Here is a 20,784-nt window from a genome sequence, read left to right as displayed (position 1 = left end):
TCCTTTATAGTTACTTGTGATGTAAAGATTTAATGGTTTGGAAGTATTTTCATATAGTGCTACTTCTATTCAGTGGATATTTACTATATTTTGTCACATTACTCATTTGGTTTTGATTATCTCTGGTAACATAATTCTTTTATGCCACTTCTCATACTCACCTGCTAGTGAGTTCCTTATGACAACAGCCAGCACTCATTCCTACCAGATAAGCCAGATAATTCACTAAGGAACCCTGGTGTAACTGACATATGTTGTTGTTTACTTGCTTATCTTTTTTCTAACCTGTTTTGTTTCCAAACCCTGGTCTTGCCTGCCCCTTTGGACTGTTTGTTAGATCGTGCAAGGACTTTGTTTGTTCGCTTGGATCTGCCTGAATCATCTTCCTGTCTCCACTTCTCTGGTAACAACCCATTTGCTGGACTATAATTAAGTTTTATGCCTGCTACCCTGCTTTTTCCTGCAGCTTGTCTGCTTTATCTTACCAGAGAGACTCCTTGCCATATTCATTGCCAAAGATACTGACTTAACGATCATTTTTATCTTAATTGACAATAATCCCCAAGTAATGTAAGTAACGTTTTCCAGAAACTATAGGGTTTCTCAGTTATAAGTCTTTTTTCTAAAAGGACATTATATGCAGTATTTAGAACTTTAAGATTTGCTTTAAATGTAAAGTGCATTAGAAATAAAAACATGACCTGACATACAAGATCTGGTATTGGGGCTTAAAAGATGTACCTGACCACAGTTTGGACTGTTACGGCAATTTCGATTTTAAACATTCAAAAAAAATTATCTGTTTTCACGTTGTCATTATTGGTTGTAGTATGTCGAATAATTGGCTTTTTTTAGTTTTACATAAAAGTATATAAGTAAAATGTGCAAATGAAGGGATCATTACATGACTGTAGACACAGCCACCAGCCTTATTCATCCAACTTACAAAGAAATATATCCAAATAATTAAAAAATTCTAATATGATATATTGAATAAATTCTGCCTTAATACATTTTCCTTTAGCTTTTAACACTTTATGGACATTTTGCAGATTATATGTTTTATTTGTCAAGTAGCACTCAATTCCCTCACTTCTTCTGGGGTACAGAAGTAAAGAAACAAATCACCTGGAGGACAAGTCAGAAGAACTTAATAGATGTATCTGTCTAAATCTCACACATGTATGGACATATTGTGACAGCTTTATTTTTATTTTTCCTCTAGACTTCCACTGTCTGGAAATATAATTATAAGTAAAACTGCATGTGCACTGCAAACAGTGTTTTCAAAAACAGACTTTCCTGCCTGACAAGCACAAGTGAGGAGCATGAAGCCAAATATGAGAATATATTCAAAAAGGCTTTTTGAGGAAAGGTTTTATAGCCCATTTTGAACAATAACAAGCGGAATGGTCATGCAGGCACATATCAACATTTTCACACATACACACACTCCTCAGTCTCTTCATCATAGGATGTGAAACCCGACGGCCCATTAGTTCCTAAAGTGCTATTGTATTCTATGAATTTCTCTCCTTATAGAATATTTAGACTCTGTGTTTTTCCCTCCGCTTGTCAACATTGGATGCATTATTCATGTTAATGTGCCATTATGTGATGCTCTGCGTGATGTAATGCAGCCATTCCACAGCAACGCACCCACAAATACATAGAGTGACCTTCTGAACTGTGGACTGTCGTTACCTCGGCTGCTGCACCACACAAGCTTGTCTTCAAATAATACAATGAGAGAGGAAAACTGTTCCTTTAAAAGGCTTTATTTGGCAATATAACTGCATGCTTACTATGAGCTAAAAAAGTTGCTAATGAAGATAGCAAGATAGCAGAAGTTTGAGGTTTAACCACAACTTGGTACATCCAGAACTGTGCTCTAGCAATACTGTACCTGCTTTTAATAAAGAAATAGAGAGCAACAGAGATGGTTTGATAACGTTTAATGCCTGTATTTGATAGAGTGTGATGTATCCTCAGCATATGCTTGACTTCAAATTTTCAAATTAGTTTTCTTTGGGTCATAGGGGATCATAGGGATCCTGATCAGATGCCCAAACCACATCTGCTGGCTCCGCCTAAGGCTGTGCTCCTTTTAGCTGCTTCTATTTGGAGTCTTGATTTTTCAATCATTACCCAAAGTTCAGATTGCAACTTAGACTGACTGGGCTTTGCTGTCTGGCTCAGCACCCTCTTTCTGGTACATTTGATTTAGCCTGCACTCACATAGCACTACAGCAAACCGTGATGAGCACAATTACATCACCGCAATGTGACTTTACTTTTAGGTCTAGGTCTTCCTCCTTGTGACCAGTCTTTATACTAAGCTAAGTGGGAGCTGGCTTCAGCTAGATATTAATCATACAGACATCTTTGCGTGAAGCTCTCAGCAAACTCTCTGCAGAAAGTTGAACAATGTTTGTAAGGTGTAAAATATCAATTTTATGCATTCAGATGTCTGAGAGCTGTTTTAAAATGAGGGGTGAGAAAATAAACGAGGTGGACTGGAAACTTTATCCATAAATGCGCATGTCTCCATATCTCGATTCATCCCACTGAACTGCCAACTTGTCATAAGTGTCTTTTAATTCACACTGGGACAGCCGCCACCATACATACTGCCCTGAAAAGGATTAGACAGGTGGAGAAAATGAAACACTGAAACTGTCTTCTCAGTCATCAAACCTAAATATTGTGGCTTTGGAGAACTCTTTGCCCTTTATATTTGACGAGCCAATAAATGAAAGGCTTTTCACAACTAATTAACATGATGGTTCAGCTGTTCCACCATAATGACAGCGGCTGTATAGACTGCCGTGGGCTGATGCACAGGTTATTTTTAACATACCAGACAAACACAATGCATCATTTCTCACACTAAAGGATAACCCTCCCAAGCTGGTGAATAAAGGAAGTAATAAGGGCAGAAAGGGATGCAGCTGAAAGGACTGATAATGGTTTACTGCTTTTAAATAGAGGAGATGAAAAAATATCTATATCTTGTTTGCACATCATCTTAAAAGGAAGTGTAATTATCTCTCAGCCAATTAAAACCTAGCACTTACTTCCTGTATCCAACCTCGCTGGACTTGTAACCATGGAAATTGTTCTCAAAAATGTGTACGTGTGAGACAAGACCACTTTTCCATGTTGTTTACTCACCAGGGCACCTTGGAAACAGCCTTATCCCGCCTTTTATGGCTTACCATTGTGTGTCCAAATAAAAATGCAGGGTGAATGAACCACTGCCCCAGTGCATGTGCACACACACACACACACACACACACACACACACACACACACACACACACACACACACACACACACACACACACACACACACACACACAAACATTCTGCATGGTAGCAAATGTTCTTTTCACAGAAATTGGATAAATATGTGAAAATGACAGTATTTGTTTTCTTTTCATTTGGGATCTGTTATGACAGTCTGCATAAATAATACATCTTTAGGAAACACTGAAATATTTACAGAGCATGTACTGGCACATATCTGACTGTGGATTATGACTCTGTATGTGTGTGTGTCATATATGTGAGGTTGTTTCTTTTAACATTATTTCAGTCTCTAATGAGAGCTAGAGGCAGAAATACTTTCTGTTCCCAGTGGCATTATCAGTCACTGACAGCTGGCTGAATGCAGCATTCAGTTTAAGCAGAGTATCCTGTGAGATTACCATTTGATGGACAGGTTTAAGGATCTGGAGTTACCTCTCCTTACAATATTTATCTCATTGTTAGTGAAAAGTTGAAAGGACTCAGCCATGAAACTACAGACTATTTTTTAGAGATGAAATGTCTGAATTTCGTTCTCCTCTGTTGAACAAACTTAAAAAATGAGTTACCCTTTTGCAAACACTTTTTAAACTATCTGGACAAAATTGCAATATTGCGAGGGTGTTGTACATTATTCGCAAGAAGAAATATATATCAAAATAGAGCTGGATAGAAAGCACACTTGCAATGCCTCCTAGTGCAAACTGTAAGGGAAGTTAAGAGGTAAAAGGCAACTTACAAGTGAATGGTCATGGTGAATTTAATTAGCAAAATGGAGAAAACTTGCAGCAGAGGAGACACAGAACACTTCTTTGAGGAGCCAGAGACAGGATGTCTTGCTGGGGAGCAAAAGGTGAGGAATCTCTGGTGTAGGCAAGTTTTATACTGGGTCTGCCAGAAGTGTGAAAACAGTGAAACAGTGTTACTTAAATTTCAAAATTTCTCTCACAGCTATAAGCTTGGCTTATTGTTACTTCACTTGAACATTTGAACTACACTCTGTATGCACAGTACAGTGTTTGGCAGCTAGTTTCACTTTCACAAGCAGTATTTTCAGGTCTCACAACTAGTTTGGAGTCAGGCATTGTCCAGAATCACCATAAAACTAACACCTTTAAATGTGGAGCCTTTGAGTACACAAACACTAAAAACTGAGATTATTTGAATTAGCATTTTTGTAGATTCAACATGTTTTCAACAAAAGATGTGGGGTAGATGTAATTTTACTAAGATCAAATAAGGTGAATTAGATTTTTAGCCCCCCCAAAAACTAGAGAAATTATTATTCAACCCATCTTGGAGGTAATCTTGAATGTATAACATTGAAACAATATTAGTAAAGGCAGTCGTCCACGGACCACATGGTCAGTGGTTCGATCCCCGGTCCCGGCTATATGTCAAAGTGTCTCTGGGCAGGATACTGAACCCCTAACAGCCCACTCCAATCCCCAGCTGTGCAGTGCCGGTCCAAGCCCGGCAGAAATTGGGGAGGGTTGCGTCAGGAAAGACATCCGGCGTAAAAACTGTGCCAAATCAACATGCGGACAATGATCCGCTGTGGCGACCCTGAACTCACGGGATAAGCTGAAAGAACATAAAAAAAAAGAAGCAAATAAAAATTTAAACAGGAAAAGGCCTTCCCCAAATGGTAAGCACACAATAGTCTGTTTCTCTAATGTTAAGATCAAAGAAGAAATACAGTAAAGCAGAGATACTGTAAACAGAATTTGACAAAAGTTGCCTCTTTGCTTGTAACTATAGTTTTGTTCCATGCAATCTACACAAGGCTAAAATATCTTTCTTATTAAAAAGACTAATGAGGGATCTAAAAGCAAGTCTTCTTTATAGTTTAACTACAATACACTGACGTCACTTTCCTGACAGTCTCCACCAACTTGACACACTGTCATTGTCACTGTATAGTCAACCACAGTGAGGCAGACTTGAGAATTTACATCTTTATTGAAACATGTTTCTAATGTCCTGAATTAATCGCAGGGCCTATAAAAAAAAGCTTTAGACCTGCTACCGGTGCAAAAAAGATGCATCCTTAGCAGTAATTAGAGCATTGAGTCTGTGTGGATAGGTCTCAATCAGCTTTGAACATCTGGACACTGTAATATTCTTTCCCCATTCATTTTTGTAAAATTGCTCAAGCTCTGTTAAGTTGCAAAGGCATCAAAAGTGAACATCCCTTTTGTGAGTCCTGCCACAAATCTAATTTGGCAACTCCAGAACATCTGTAGGAACCATCTGTAGGTTCTGTTGTATTCTGGGGTGTGTGTTCTGGTTAACCATTCCTCTCCCTTCCAGACTGTATCACGTTTTTATCCAGTATGTCCTTATATTTTGTTGCATTCATTTTCTCCTCTAACTTTACAAGACGATATAGAGAAACTTCCCCACACCATGATGCTGCCACCACCATGGCTCTCAGTAAAGATGGTGTAGTTTTTGATGGTGTGTTTCTAGTCTGATGGCCAAAAAAGCTCAATTATGCTCACATCAGCTTTTTCATCTCAGCTGCTAAAGCTTGTTAGTCCATCAGAGGAGTCATGGATGTCTTGGTAGCCTCCCTCACCAATCTCTTTCTTGAACAGTCGATCAGTTTTTGGGGAAAACCATGCTCTAGACAGAGTAGACATATTTCATTGGTTTTATACTATACCAGTATATAATTTTAAAGCTTTTTCAGTGAGCAGGATCGAGATAATAAACATAACTGCAGCTTCATCACCTCTGAACATTGGCAGATGTAATAATTAAATGCACATGTATTCTGTGGCCATGTGTGTAGGAGAAATTCTCAGAAAAGGACTATATTTGTAACATGTCGTATTGGAAGTGACACAGTGATGCTTCTTTGCATCTTCTCTCAAAAAATAAACTTTATGTAATTATGTATCTTCAAAATGTTTGTTTTTGTTTTTTTCCCTTCATCCATGCGCATGCTCAGTGTCTCCGCTCAGCTGATTCACCTCAGCATCCGCGTTGGAGCTCCGCTGGTCCGACAGCACATGGATAGACAGTGAAAAGAACGAGCACTCCGACCACGGGGGTAAGACGGACTCCTTCACTAACTGGCTTAGAGTTTAAGAGGAGCTGCAAATGTGATTAAAAATATAATAATTACTATGCCAAGTCGCTGTAGAAGAAAAAAGTGAGAGACGGACTGAGAGGCTGCGTGGCCGCGATGACTCACTGGCCAGTATCTGTGTTGAGTTCAAATGACACTGTCTCTTCTCATCGTGCCGGGTTTGATGGATGTGGATCGGATTGTAACTTAGTAGCATTTAAAAAACAAAAAAGAAAAATCGCACAGTTGCTAACAGTTAAAAAAAAAAAAAACCCGATGAACTTTGTGAACACAAGTATTCATACAAACAGCGTAGACACATTACTACTACAATGTCTTTATGCTGAGAGGCGCAACCTTCGTAGCACCATGGACAGCGCTCTGCTTAAAAGGCTTTATTGGACAAGAGCTGATGAAGTAATTAGTTAATAATCCCATTAGTATTCAAGACCCTACAGTTGAGAATCATATCATATTCGCCTTCTTATTTTATCATCAGTTGTTGCTTTATATTAAATGTTAAACATATATAATATATTAAAAGTTTATTTTAATTGTAAGAAATGGTTAAATAGGTATGCTGATCTCTCACCTAAGTAAAATAGCAGAGTAAATATTACTCCATCACCAGTAAAAATATAGCATCAATATTTATATATGCATCTTTATGAAGCCCAATTTTAATACAGTTTATATTATGTTTGGTAGTTTAGTCTTCTCAACCTAAGGGTGGAGAACTCAAAAAAGGAATTAGAGGGGACATGATATACAGTACATTTGGAAAGTATTTATAGCACTTAACTTTTTCCACATTTTGTTATGTTACAGCTTTTTCCAAAATGAATTAAATTCATTATTTTCCTCTGATCATCCTTGTTTGTTTCTACAACTTGATTGGAGTCCATCTGTGGTAAATTCAGTTGATTGGACATGATTTGGAAAAGCATACACCCTGTTTACATAAGGTCCCACAGTGCATGTCAGAGCACAAACCAAGCCATGGAGTCCAAGGAACCTCTAAGGATTTTATCAAGGCAAGAAAAGAATCGTGCATCATGCTGTGGGGATGTTTTTCAGCGCCAGGAACTGAGAGACTAGACAGCTTGACAACTCTGTAAATGTCCTTGAGCAGCCCAAGCGGAGTCCTAAACTTTCTGGATGCACTGTATATACATATATAAAAAGACGGAAAGACAGAAACATAAAGCATTTTTTATGCACAAATCTATAATTTTATTTTCTCTAGTCTTTGATTTTTCTTTTCTGTTAAATACTAACCTCTTAGGTTTCTGACAATTATTCAATAAAAACAATTAAGAAAGTGACATTGCTGAAAACAAGTACATATTAACATTGTTATGTAGGCCTGTAACAAGTAACAAGTAACCAGTAATGGTACTGATACCAACAAGTTGTAATAATTGCAGAACTTCAGGACAAATGACGACCCTCATCATTACTCCATACATTTATTTAAATTTCACAATTTGCAAAGTGTAGGTTGCTTTGAATTTTGTTGATGTTCACCATAAATACAACTAAAAAGGTCATGATGATATGGAACAAACCAACAGGTAATTTTAAATCTTTACAGCCATTTGAAACATGCGATTATAGATATTCTTCTATCTGCTATCTTAAAACATACTATATGATACAGGCTGAGATTGGTAATGTGTGGCCCTTTAAAGAAACAGTTTGAAGGCAGAGAACAAAAGAAATCAGTCCACCTCTGGAATGAAACAAGAGAGAGGGACACATGAAAATGTGTATAAGGAATAAGAGAGTGCAATTGCATAATTGTGACTCATCTGTGGGTGGAAACCGAGCCACCTCAGAGCCATCAGCTGTCAGTGGTTCACATGTCCCAGCAATAACTGGAGCATCCTGACTACACAGGTCAGTACTTATGGTCAGTCTCTGAAGTGGCGTCTATATCGCATTAGCAGTGTGTTTGCTATATCCCAGCAGCTGACACATAAACACTTTGTTTATGTGTCAGCTGTTGTTTATGTGTTGTTTAGGACTGTGAATACCCACAGTATGTATCTGTACTGCAGGTGTACCAGGTGTGATATCATGCCACTGCGCTCCGAGGCCTGTGTCTCTGGCTCAGGAGGAGAATCTTCCGGTAGTGAGGTGAGCTTCAGTTTCCCAGGGTAATATACTAGGTTTATTTAATTAAAAAAATTTCTAGATTGCAGCAAGCAAATTTCCGTCTTGTACCTAAAGCATAAAGTGGAAACTTACTGTACTCAGTGTAAAAGTAGTGAACAGAGTGCTGCTTTATTTTACAGCACACGTATCTCAAACGTACCCTATAATAAGGGTGCTTTCATCCACATTTCTACTGCCTTACCCACTTATCATCATTATAGTACCTCGGATGGTAATTATTCGACACAAAAGCTCTTCTCTAATGGAAGCATTGACTGATTCGATCCAAACAGTATGATCTTTTTTTAATCATTCAAAAAATTATTATCATACTATAAATAAATTATACCATGCAACTGATTTCAAAGACAAACAACATGGCAAATCAGTGGCAAATCACATATGGTTTAATATTTTAAAAACATTAAATATTAATATATGAAAAACAAAACATGTAGGTAGGTAGGGGGTGACTGTGGCTAAGGAGAACAGTCATCCAACGATACCAGGGTTGTTGGTCCAGTTCCCGGCTCCTCTTGTCACATGTCATTGAGTGTCATTGAGCAACACACTAAACCCCAACTTAGTTTGTCCAGGTAAGTGTTGGTCGACTGCATAGCAGCCAGGCCTGGTTAAGTATCTATCTGGTTTAGTTTCCTTTAGTAAGAAAATTGTGGTTTGGCTTAAAACAACATTTCAGCACCTTTGTCCTCATGGTTACAACAATAAATAAAAATAAAAAAACACATAAAAACACAATGTCCATCCAACCCAACCTCCTCACTGAGGTTATGGCTCTATAACAACAATGCATTTAATAATCTGCACTTATATAGCTCTCTTCTACCTATTAGTACTCAACGCGTTTTACACTGCTTGTGTAAAACACAACGCTGCATAGCAGCTGCCCCATCAGTGTTACGAGTTACGAGGAGCAACTAAGTTGGGGTTCAGTGTTTTGCACAAGGACACTTTGATATGTGCAATGAGATGGGGATTGAACCAATAACCCTGGGATTGGTGGATGACCGCTCTACCTCCTGCTCCACAGTCGCCCAAGGGGAATAATTTAAAAATAAAATGTTGTTGTATGTGTGTCACATATTGCTGCTAAACGTAACCTAACTTTAAAATTTTACCATCAGTTGTAATTACCTGCTTTTTGGCACAGACAACACATGGACTTGTAGAGATTGTTGACATGAGGACTGTCACCTTGCTTGCTCATAATGTGGGTACGCTGTGTTTGGAAGATTAAGAAGTACTAGGGGCTCGATTAAGCCCTATTTTTCCTTGGGCAGAAACAGAAAATTAATTTGATTTTTGCTCAACACAAACCATGTCAACACCCAAGGAAGTTATAATATTAGTGTTCATTTCTGAGGATGTGGGCAACCAGTGCTTTTAAGGAATGCTTGCCTGTTTTAGAAAATGCCTGTGTTTCACTTTCCTCCTTTATTACAAATTAATTTACTCTGTATTTATTAAACAGGTGCATATTCAGCTAAAATTACAGTACTCTAAGTGTACTGTAGCTCAGAGTGTAAACGCAGGTGTTACCGCTTCATTCCTTTACCTTTTTCGTCATCCCATCTACATTCCACTAAGTGATTTATTTGTACACCATTGTAATATAAAGTGTAATTTATCTGTGCTTTAAACGTAAAAAAGGTAGACTGCAGGGCAATGGTAATACCAGCCCAATCCCATTCCCGAGGCGTTAAAAATTGCTGCTCTATCAAGACCTTCTGCGTTACATGCTGATGCTGAAGGTCCCCATTTGCATTGCTGATTGATGCTGGGAGCTTTCAGTGTAGTTATTTAGAAACCCTGGCACTTTAATATTTGACGTCAAAATAGATGACATAAAATAAGAAGAGGAAAAGTCTCGTAGGGACGAGGACGGGGGCAGTTGATGGTACAACAAAACACAGGATTTTTCCCCAGGAGACTAGGGTTCGACTCTAGTGCGAGTTGGAGCATTTGGTTACTATATGTTTTTTTTTTTTGTAATTCATCTTCATCGTCTTAACCTTACCCTGAATTTTTTGTGCCTAACCCTAACTGTTTCTTACCGTAATGTTGCCCTACAGTTGTTTTCCCGATGACTAATATAGTTTTTTGTACATATAAAATCGTTCCTGTCACGTCAAAAGGTGGAGACCTGGTGCTTCCAATACCTATGCTAAAGTGAACATGCAGTGTCAATACCAGACGCAATTGTTTCTAGAGTGTACCATAATAACAGCAAAGGGTACCTTTAGCGTCAATATGTTATGCCAAAGGACGTGCAAAGCGGCACAATTTGATGTCTTAGGAGGCGTCAATATCTGATGCTGTGGGATGAGAACATGTTGCAAATACATATTTTTGTTTTCAAATATAATTTGGTCACTTTGGTCACAACCTACCTGCAGGCGGGTTCTAGCTGTCTTCAGTTTGGTGTTCGCTCCTATCTGCACCACTTCTATGAGGAGTGCTCAGCTTCTATGTGGGAGAGAGACCCAGAAGACTGGGGGTTATTCGAGAGCCAGAGGTCAGCCCTGTGGTGGAACTCAGCAGTCTGGAAGGTAACCTGTTCAACCTGTTTACAGTGATCTTACTGGGTCTCAAGAACGATTAAATTACTTTATAAACTGTAATATTTCTTTCTAAATTCATGTCAAGAGTATTTAGAGTTTTCTATTCTGTCCTATCCGAGTACAGATTTATGATCAGAGCCCATTTTATTTTATACTGATGTTGTCAAGTGTTTTTCTTGATAACACAATCAATTTGGTTGAAATACTTCAGTTAAAGAGTGTGAATGTGAAAATCTTTGGTGGTTCCCAATTTTATTTTAACTTTTTATTAAAGTAATTAACTGATTAGATTTTGTCAGACAAAAGGCAAAGGTCATAGTTACTGTGACTCCTTACATTATGGGGTCAAAAGCCACTGTGACCTCACATCCCTCCCATTCATGGAATTTCTTTAAATCGGATACAAGCATCTGCCATGACTCACAGACAAACTGATTACATTTTGATAATCTAAGGGTCAAAGTAACTGTGAACTCATGTCCAACTCATTCTTGTCAACACTTAATCTCGGAAATGCTTATAGAAAACGTAAATGGCCACTTATATAGTGCTTTTTATCCAAAGCGCTTTCCAATGTTGATTCCCATTCACCCATTCACACACACACACACTCACACACTGATGGAAGTGGCTGCTATGCAAGGTGCTCACCTGACCCACCGGGAGCAAACCACTGACCCTGTGGTCGGTGAACCACTTGCCTTACCAACTGAGCTACAGCAGCCCCTTTCATCTGTCTCAAATGTCTATTTGGACTCATGGATGAACTGATTAGTGTATGACATGACGGATTAGAATATGTTTTGGATGTAAACTGTAACCTGACTGGTTTGTGGAGGAACACAACCCCAATGTAGTAATTCAAGTTGTAGATCAATTTGTATTTTTAGGATGTTGTTTCCCATTTTACCCAGCAGTGAACTGACAAATTCCCTGTGTAGTGTTGTCTCTGCCACTGTCAAACCCAGTGCTTGCCCAGCGAGCATTGCAAACACAGATGTGGCATCTCTGTGACATATGCTGTCTCCAACTCATTTTTTTCACCTGTCAACAGTGAACTTCACCAGTATAACAAATACCCATTCCTGAAATACTCATGTTTTGTTGTGCAAACACTGCATTTTAAACTGGTGTTTCTGGATGATGAACTACAGGCAGTGGTGTTGTGATATTTGTAAAGGTGAGGGATTGCATGTAAGCCCCCAATTTGGATTTTTCTGCATCACAAACAACAGAATGACCTTTCCTAATAAGAAGTGAAGAGAGCTGAGCAAACAGTGCCACCTATAAGAATAGACCAGAAAAGAACAAATGATCTCAGCTTTCTCTCTGTTCCCCTTGCAGGTGTCCTTGTCTTTGGGTCTCCTCATCCTGACTGCAGGCATTTGCAGCCTCTCAGTTGCCTACTCCACTCCCCATAAAATAGAGTCATTTGGAGAAGGAGAGTTGTTCTTTGTGGACACCCAGGCCGTCAGCTTCAACAAGGTGCTTCACATCAGCACTGCTGCTGGAATCGGGCTCTCCTGCCTCGGTTCGGTTCTCGCAGCCATGGGTATTGTTGTTTGGATCCTTCCTAGGGCCAACTTGAAAGAGAGGCTGTACCACAGATCTGGGGACATGGAGCAATGTGGAGTGTCCGGGTCAAAGTGGAGGGCATTTAAGCACTCTAGGGATGTAATTACTAAGCCACCAGGTGTAGTGAAGGGAAAGATCCCTCTCACAATGTCAAAGTAAAAAATGTGCACCCCTCCTCTTAAAAAGATCCCTTCAGAGCTACATGGTATACAGGCTTTTCTTTCTAGTCCAGAGGCCTCATTTAATTAGTTGATTATTATTTATCTGTTTTTGAAAGAAAAAAGTAGCATGACAAGTTTTCAAGGGAAGGTTGTTTTGTGTCCCGAATTTTATAGTTAGATATAAGACAAAACAAGTTGCTTTAAACACTTGTCATGTTTTTAAAGCACAATAGTATCTGATTTTTTTTCTTTTTTACTTAATCCAAAATCAAAGGCATAAATGAGGCCAGAGACTTCAATCAAAGGTGGTTGCTCTTTCATACACTTCATAGTACTACATATTAATCTTGTTGTCAACCAGACTGTGTTTGTGGAGTGCACCTGTGTTATATTTGAAATATGCAGTAAATAATTTTCACCTAGATGTCCAATGACAGTAGAATCCTAATGCCTGGTGGTAGAGATTTTACCTCCCACTCATTTAGAATAGTGGAAAGTCAAATATTATAGCAGAGATTTTTACTCAACTTTATTTATTTATTTTTATTTTTTAAATAGCAATGGTCTCAGCTTCCAGTTAGACGAGGCAGTGTTGTTTATGGAATATTGTAGACAACAGTCAGATCTACACTAATGTTCAGCCTTTGGTCTTCAACACACATAACATGCACTTACATTCACCTACTCACTCATAAACACAAATTCGTGCTTCATTGACAATATCTCCTATTTTCTCCCCACTGTAATCTAGCTCTATAATTGCCTGCAATCTGTGTCTCCAGGCAACAGTTCGACTTTGAGTGCTCTATTTTCAACTCTGAACAAATACTGTGTTGTGATTGGCTGAGCACTCTCCCTCTTCTTATTTTTACACCAATCAGATTTTTTGTTTACAGGCATACCACAGTAGTAGTGAGTAAGCTGTGAGCTGAGAAGAATTTGCACTGGCTCCTTAGGGGCCACCTGTTTGATTGGGTCCTCCAGTTAAGAGAAATTGCATAAAATTCTGATTTAACTGCATTGGATTTACTTGATGTTATTATTGTGTTTCACTGTATTATTGTGTTACTGGCTTTGATCAAGATAATGGAGTAAAATCTGGTTAAGTGTCATAGACACAAAGCACAAAATAAACTTATGATCTGCATCATGTCTGTAACTTTTAGAAGGATGATGTTCACTTTTATCATTTTGTTGTGGCATAAATTCAATCCTACTTTAAACCTGCAATTAAGATGTATATATATTCATCCTTAATCTAATCATTATTTCTCACAGGAAAAGAAAAAAACACCCAATTCTGAAGCATTATGTAGCATTTAGCTGTTTGTAGCCCTGTTTAGCTAATGTTTAGTTCCTGGAACCCACATCCAGGGCTTCAGCCTCAAGCTGCAATGTAGTAAACTGCTTTCTAACACATATAGTAATTAGTTTAATTTGTAAACTCACATTTCATCACTGAGGCAAATATAACCTTTAGCTCACATAAGGCTTTATATACATATTAAGGCAACAGGCTTGGACTCATTATCACTAAGAAACACACTTTCCTTTACCATTGTGAAAAGTTAGTAAATGCTTCTTATCATTTCAACAAGGGGATATGTTTATGCCGTATGTTCTGTTTACCAGATTTCCTGGTATTTACAGCTGATCAAGCTGAAAAAAAGCAATTCATGACAAATTGGTGCAGGTAAGAGTTTCATACAAGTAAGACTTGAGAAATGAAATATCTAAAAATGCTTTAAAATTGTGTGTTTTCATTTTGCATGTATAAAACTACAGACAGCTACAGAACTTATAGCCATCAAAAGAAGACGGAAAAAATTAATAAATTGCTAAATGGTGAAAAATATTAAATGCTTTTACAGAGCAAGAGTTCATCTTTGCTGGTGGATAAATTGCAAGTGGGTAATGGAGTTAGGTTTGTTAGGACTTCAGAGACACACCTCCAATGTTGTGCCAATTTCCTTTCTCTACTTGGTGTGTGCTGTTTCTTGGGAGTTTTATTGCCAATTTTGTACAGGTCAAAAAGGGTTCAAAGCAGCTTTAATGCTTGTTTGATAAATCAGAATTTGGAAATTTTAGCTTGATAAAATAATCTTGTTTTAATGTCCTCTGTCTAGCTTTTCCCAATTCTTGACAATAAGCAGTAATATGCAGTGTTAAACTAAACAAGGTTTTTTTGGACATTTCATGTAAATTCACCTAAATCTTATTTTTTTATGAAAATGTTAATATCTGGCAGTATTTTCCCAAATGAACACGAGACATAACGTAAGCAAGAGCAGTACATGAAGAGTACAGTGAGCATCACGTCTACAGAACAGTACAAAATGTATGAGCATAATTTGACTGTGGGATGTGTGTGTAGCTGTGGGTATGATCAGGACTGTGAGTGTGTGAGTGGCTGTATTTATGTTTGTACACTGTTATTTTGGTGGGCTGAGTCAGAGACGTTAGAGTGACTCATCTTCTCTCCTGAGACATTCATTGTTTGCTCACAAGTTGTCCTCACAATCATATTTGTCTTGCAGCAAATGTGACTGTTGCTTTGTATTCCAGTAAGTTACTGATACACTTATATTCTTTGATATTTTAAAACATTTTTACATTTTCTTTGTTATCAAGCTCACATAGAGATTACTTTGATTGCAGTAACAATTCTTTTCAAATTCACATTTATATAGATGAATAGAATGAAATGCAGCATGTGTTTATGTGTGTTAGTTTTGAAGTTGTATACTTTATCCCTGTAGCAAAATCATTAACACATCATGCCTGCTTATGAGCTGACATCAGTGATAACAGAGAAAATTGTGTGTCCGTGTTGTCAACATGCTCCTCCCTTGCTCTGAGCTCATCCTTGCATGGCTAATTTGAGCATGCTGGGTTTATTAGCAGGTGCATGTATGTGCATAATGAGATAGAAAAATGGAAGGGGTGACAGTGTTTCCTGTGAAGATGGAGGCTGATATACTCCAGTGACTGCAAAGCTCTGAGTGTGAGTCACACCACTGTGGGAGAGAACCACACAGCTAAAGACTGGACTGCAGACTGCTCAGCTGATTGGCAGACCGATCCATCCTAGTGTGTGGGTGCTTACATATAATTCATTTCCTGATAAAGGTCAATGGGCTAAACTGTGCTGGATACAATGTTTAAAGTAGAAACACTGCTTAACATTGAGTAAATAACATCTACATTGGTGAAATTTGTTGATTCATACTTGAACCAATGACAACGCAGATGACATACCATGTTGACATATGACCATGTCAATAGCAAGACTGACAGTGGGCGACAAAGGGTTAAGATGTTTCACATGTCATTCACCATCTCTTTCCTCTTATTTCCTGTCATCTCTTGGCTGTTGGTACTTAATTAAGACATTAATAAAATTAGGCTATAAAAGAAAATATTTATTTATGCTTCTGCACAGCTATGTAAGTTCTACTTGGAGAAAAGCGTGCTTTAGGCTTCCTGCTCACATCATCATCATAAAATAGCTGCAATGCTAACATTTTGATATTTACACTGTATAACCATTAGCACTAAACACAAAGTACAACTAAGGCTAATGGGAATGTTTTTAGTAGCAGTAGAAAAAAGACACGTATTATGTGCTTTAATCTCCACATTGGGGAACATTGTTTTAATGTAGAATTAAAAACATTAAACTTCAAATCACCAATACAAAAAAAAAAAACAGATGACTTAAAATGTTTAAATGTGGTACAATAAAAGGAAGATCAAATAAAAAATGTAAATGGCTATACTAAAGACTGCATAAGCATCTTTTAATTCCATTGTCCTGTTCATTTTATGAGGTCACAAGAATTGTTACATCTCATCCTGAGGGAATGAATTGCTGTATTAAATTTCATGGCATTTCATGGGCTTCATTTTGTGGGAACTTCATAGATAAGTCATTTAATGTAGTTGGTAAGCTAGTTTACTCTTGACCCAAATGTTGGAGTGACTAAAAGTGCCATCCATAAAACTATGCTGAAATAATCATTAATAATGATTCCTATTTATAATAATTATAAAAAGGAAACTGAGGTTAATGTTGTTTGTATCCACAATGACAGTTGTCCTCAAGCCTTAAGGAACTATTTACATATGCTTTTTCTCTAAAGTACTAACGTCACCACTCCTTACCCATTTGAGCAAAAACTGTTCAAATGTATCAAATTTGCTATGATCCTTAATAACTCTCAGAATTCACTCTTTTGCACCGTTTCCATTTTTGTGGTTAATTCAGCAATCACATTGTCACAAGTCGATGAGGTTAGTGTCATGACAATCATTCATCCTGCTGCTCCTGCTTACTTCTACCTGCTACTCACTGCTGTTACACCCTCTGCTAGATTCTCACTTCACCCCACCCCCCACCTCCACCTCTCTCTTCTTATTACCACACTTACAATGGCATCTGTTGCCTTGTGCATTAATGTGCCTCTGACATCTCAGCGATCTGCAACAGCTCATGTGTGTTCTTCTTTGTACCTCTTGGGGGGGATTTTATGTGTTTTCTTCAGAATCTTGCACAGCTTGGATTCATTTGGGGAGCATCCAAGGAGTTATTAGTTAGTTTACATTTGGTGCAATAAATGGTCATAAACCTTTTCACTTTAAATGTGCAAGAGCAAAAGACCAATAGCGGACAATTGAAATTTCAGCAAATTGAAGAAAGATGCAAACTTTGTTTTCGTTCAGATGCCATTATCAGACAGATGTGACCATTATGAGGAACATAAAAATTGGACAGTGAATATAAATCATGTGGCAGAGAAGTAGAGAGGTAAAAAGAGTTGCACTTGCCATCTGCCATTACAAGCATGACTTCCTAATCAAAAATTCATTTTCTCCTATAAGACCTAAACACAGAGGAGCTACCTTATGAGTGAGGAAACAGCAGGCAATCACATTGTCAGTAAACTCATCATGGTTGACCATGCTGATATTTCACATCCCAACATGGAAAGGTGTTATTTTCATTTGAAACTCAATCTAAAAATTTGCAATGGCCACATCTTATCTGAGCAGCATGTCCATCACCATGAAATACTCACCCACTGTAAAGTATGTACACAGGAGGTCAACACAATGTGGAGCAATATATACAGTCACATTAGTTAGGGAAGATTCTATTGACTAGCATTTTGCTTTATGAGTCTTTCCAGTTCTGCTTTCAACCATTTCAGTACAACATGTAGTGTGTTAGATAGAGTAAGCCCTCAGACATTCTGTCTATGAGATCAAACAGTATTTTGTACATCCTAGAGCCAATCAGCCTTTGCTTAGCTGATGTTAAAGGCTCTGAAGATAAAACTGAAACTGGCAGGCAGACCAGACCCCTATTTCATCAGTTTAAAGTCTAGTTACAAGTGCAAAACCTCTAACATAATAATAAAAAACTATTAAATCCCTACGAAGAAAGAAAATTAAAAAAAGATAGCTTATACTGTTTCCTCCAATCAGACACTTTGTTTACAAATGTAGAGTGCAAGGTTAATTTGAAGATAAATTGAGTGGAAAGTATCAACTATAAAAAGACTGATTCTTGAATTATTTATAGGGGTAAATTCACATTAAGGTGATCTTCATTAAATAATTCACTAAATATAAAACATTAATTTAAAGTGAATTAATGTTGATTACTGATCAACCTACATTCTGTGACACTAATCATCCCAGTGGTTGTTTTAAAAGTGATGTTGCTATTGTTGTTAGGCAATTACGTTACATCAAATGAAAAATTAGTCCAGCATCATAACACAACCGCATTATCAGTGTAAAATTATTTAAATGGTTGTCAAAAATACAAGTCCGTCTGCTGCACTTAAACATCTTAACACTTACAGCATTGAATTTGGTGTAGATAATGTAAATCCATAATGCCCAGACCATGAATACTGTTTTTGATCTCCTTTTATTGTGAAACAACTAATAATCAGCCTTATTTTGACAGTATTTTTACTCTGTATTGATCATCTATCACTTGGTCTGACTGGGCTTTGGATACAACGGACCCTGTTGCCACAGAATGTGATACTTAATGAAGCAAAGCCACATTTACAGTATAACTAGCTCGTAGTGGGGCATCAACTTATCCCATGCTGTCGTGATGGCAGCTGTCTCTCTGCCATCGAGCTTGTCTGTCGTCAAAGCAGATAATCCTGGAAATTATGTGAAAGTTTTGCCGGACAAATTGTTACACAGAAATGTTCTCTGTCAGTTTCTGCAGCTCACATGGATTCTGTGGAGTCGCTTTTGGACCTGAAAACTCCAGCAAGAATAAAAACTTCAAGGTACACATGCAAACAGGTTTGGTCCATCTCCTTCCACCTCGCTTCAAAAAACACGCCTTCCTTCTAAATTAGTGCAATCCAGAATCATTTTCTGGATGGAATCTGGGATAAAAAGCTCAAAAGAAGACTTGATGTCCTGCACATGATAAATTGCCATCCGTGTTGGCCCTGGTTGCATCCTTATCATATTGGCAACCATGCAGGGTGGTTCATTTCTGGGGCAAGAAGACCATTCAACTTCACCATTTTTTGATCCATCCACAATTCTTCTTTGCTTGCTGCTGATGGGCTTGTTCTGGTCCTGGAGCTGCTTGCTGATGAGCTGGTCCTGAGGCTCATCCCATCTTCTTCTTCAAAGCCACTGTCAAACTCTAAATTTTCAGAAATGTGATCCTCACATTCTGAAACCTCTTTCTCTTCTCTCTTTTCCAAAATCAATTGCAAGGCCCCCTGAGCAGAGAATCTTTTGGTTATCTTGATCAGTTTTGATAAGGAACCACACTGGCAAAGCTATAATTATTGAGTCCCTTTACTTTCAGCAGGCATAGAGTATGAGCAAATAAAGATGCAATACAAAGGGTAAAATGTGCAGGAATGTGAGAGCAGAGCAGTGCTTGGATTTTGCATTGATGTTGCAAATTTGTGTGGGAATGACAGGGACAAAATGCTAAACTCACACTCTCTCACACACACACACACACACTTATTAACAGCAGGCTCAGGCAGGAAGAAGGTACGCAGGACCCGAACATCCTACATGTAATATAAATGTGTAGTGGGGGTTTGCAGTGTGTGGTCATTGAAAATGTGTTCTGATATATGTTCTTCACAGAAAATGAGCCAAGGCTAATGAGTCTGAGTTAAAAAAAAAAAATTAATTGTACAATTCTTCTTTTGATAAAAAAGGTAAATGGTCCCACAGACCCAAACACCATACAAGGGTTAAGTAAAACACAAATCTATAGATTAAATAAATCATTCTAATAATAAATGATTACAATAGGAAATGTTTTGTGATGACATTCCATCTGTTTATGGTAAAAACTTCAACAGGGTTAAATCAAATTTAAAGTCAACATCAAGCTTATTTATACAGCAGAAGTTATAACATCCTGCTAACTTTTAATCTTAACCTGTTTCATCACACGCTGTTAACTTGTGTTCTTTAGATGGAGAATAGAAGAAAACAAATTCCACTTTGTTTAGTTTTTGTTTCTCTTTACTATTGTATCCTAATAAGTAATATTTAAGGAAATGTACCATCAACTCAGTGTAATCAAATAAAATAAACTGATGTTAAACTTTCCGAACTTGAAATCATGAGCTCACTTAACCAAAAATTGTGTTTTTTACAGCGAACCGAGGCCTCATCCCACTGCAGATTTTGTGGCTGTATAACAACATCGCCCACAGTATTGAGTACATGCTGCTAGGGGTCTTTTAATTTAATTTAGCATACTGATGTTTGCATTTAGCTCAAAACACAGCAGTGTCTAAGTACAACATACAAAAGCTATAAACTCATTTTGAAGACTTGTTAAAGTTGTAATTAAAGTGATTTGAGTTAATGCTCCTTAGCATATTCATTCCAATTCATACATTTCATA

The 20,784-nt window shown here is 37.8% G+C and overlaps 1 protein-coding gene across 2 annotated transcripts; it reads left to right on the top strand.

Annotated features, from left to right (window-relative positions):
• Window positions 1-6,233: 6,233 nt before the first annotated feature.
• nrsn1l (neurensin 1-like) lies at window positions 6,234-14,922 on the top strand. 2 transcript variants are annotated; one of them, XM_067507235.1, is made up of 4 exons: window positions 6,234-6,367; window positions 8,446-8,524; window positions 10,960-11,112; window positions 12,469-14,918. In XM_067507235.1, the coding sequence occupies exons 2-4, from the start codon at window positions 8,465-8,467 to the stop codon at window positions 12,856-12,858; spliced, it is 603 nt and encodes a 200-aa protein (XP_067363336.1). In that variant the 5' UTR covers window positions 6,234-6,367; window positions 8,446-8,464; the 3' UTR covers window positions 12,859-14,918. The 2 variants fall into 2 exon arrangements, with proteins under 2 accessions (XP_067363336.1, XP_067363346.1); XM_067507245.1 differs by lacking the exon at window positions 6,234-6,367 and having other exon boundaries at window positions 8,449-8,524; window positions 12,469-14,922.
• Window positions 14,923-20,784: the final 5,862 nt, after the last annotated feature.

This window comes from Channa argus, chromosome 1 (genome assembly GCF_033026475.1).
Source record: "Channa argus isolate prfri chromosome 1, Channa argus male v1.0, whole genome shotgun sequence".
In the NCBI taxonomy this organism is placed as follows: domain Eukaryota; kingdom Metazoa; phylum Chordata; class Actinopteri; order Anabantiformes; family Channidae; genus Channa; species Channa argus.
Note: the sequence above shows the minus strand (reverse complement) of the source record. Positions and strands in the feature narration are given on the sequence as shown.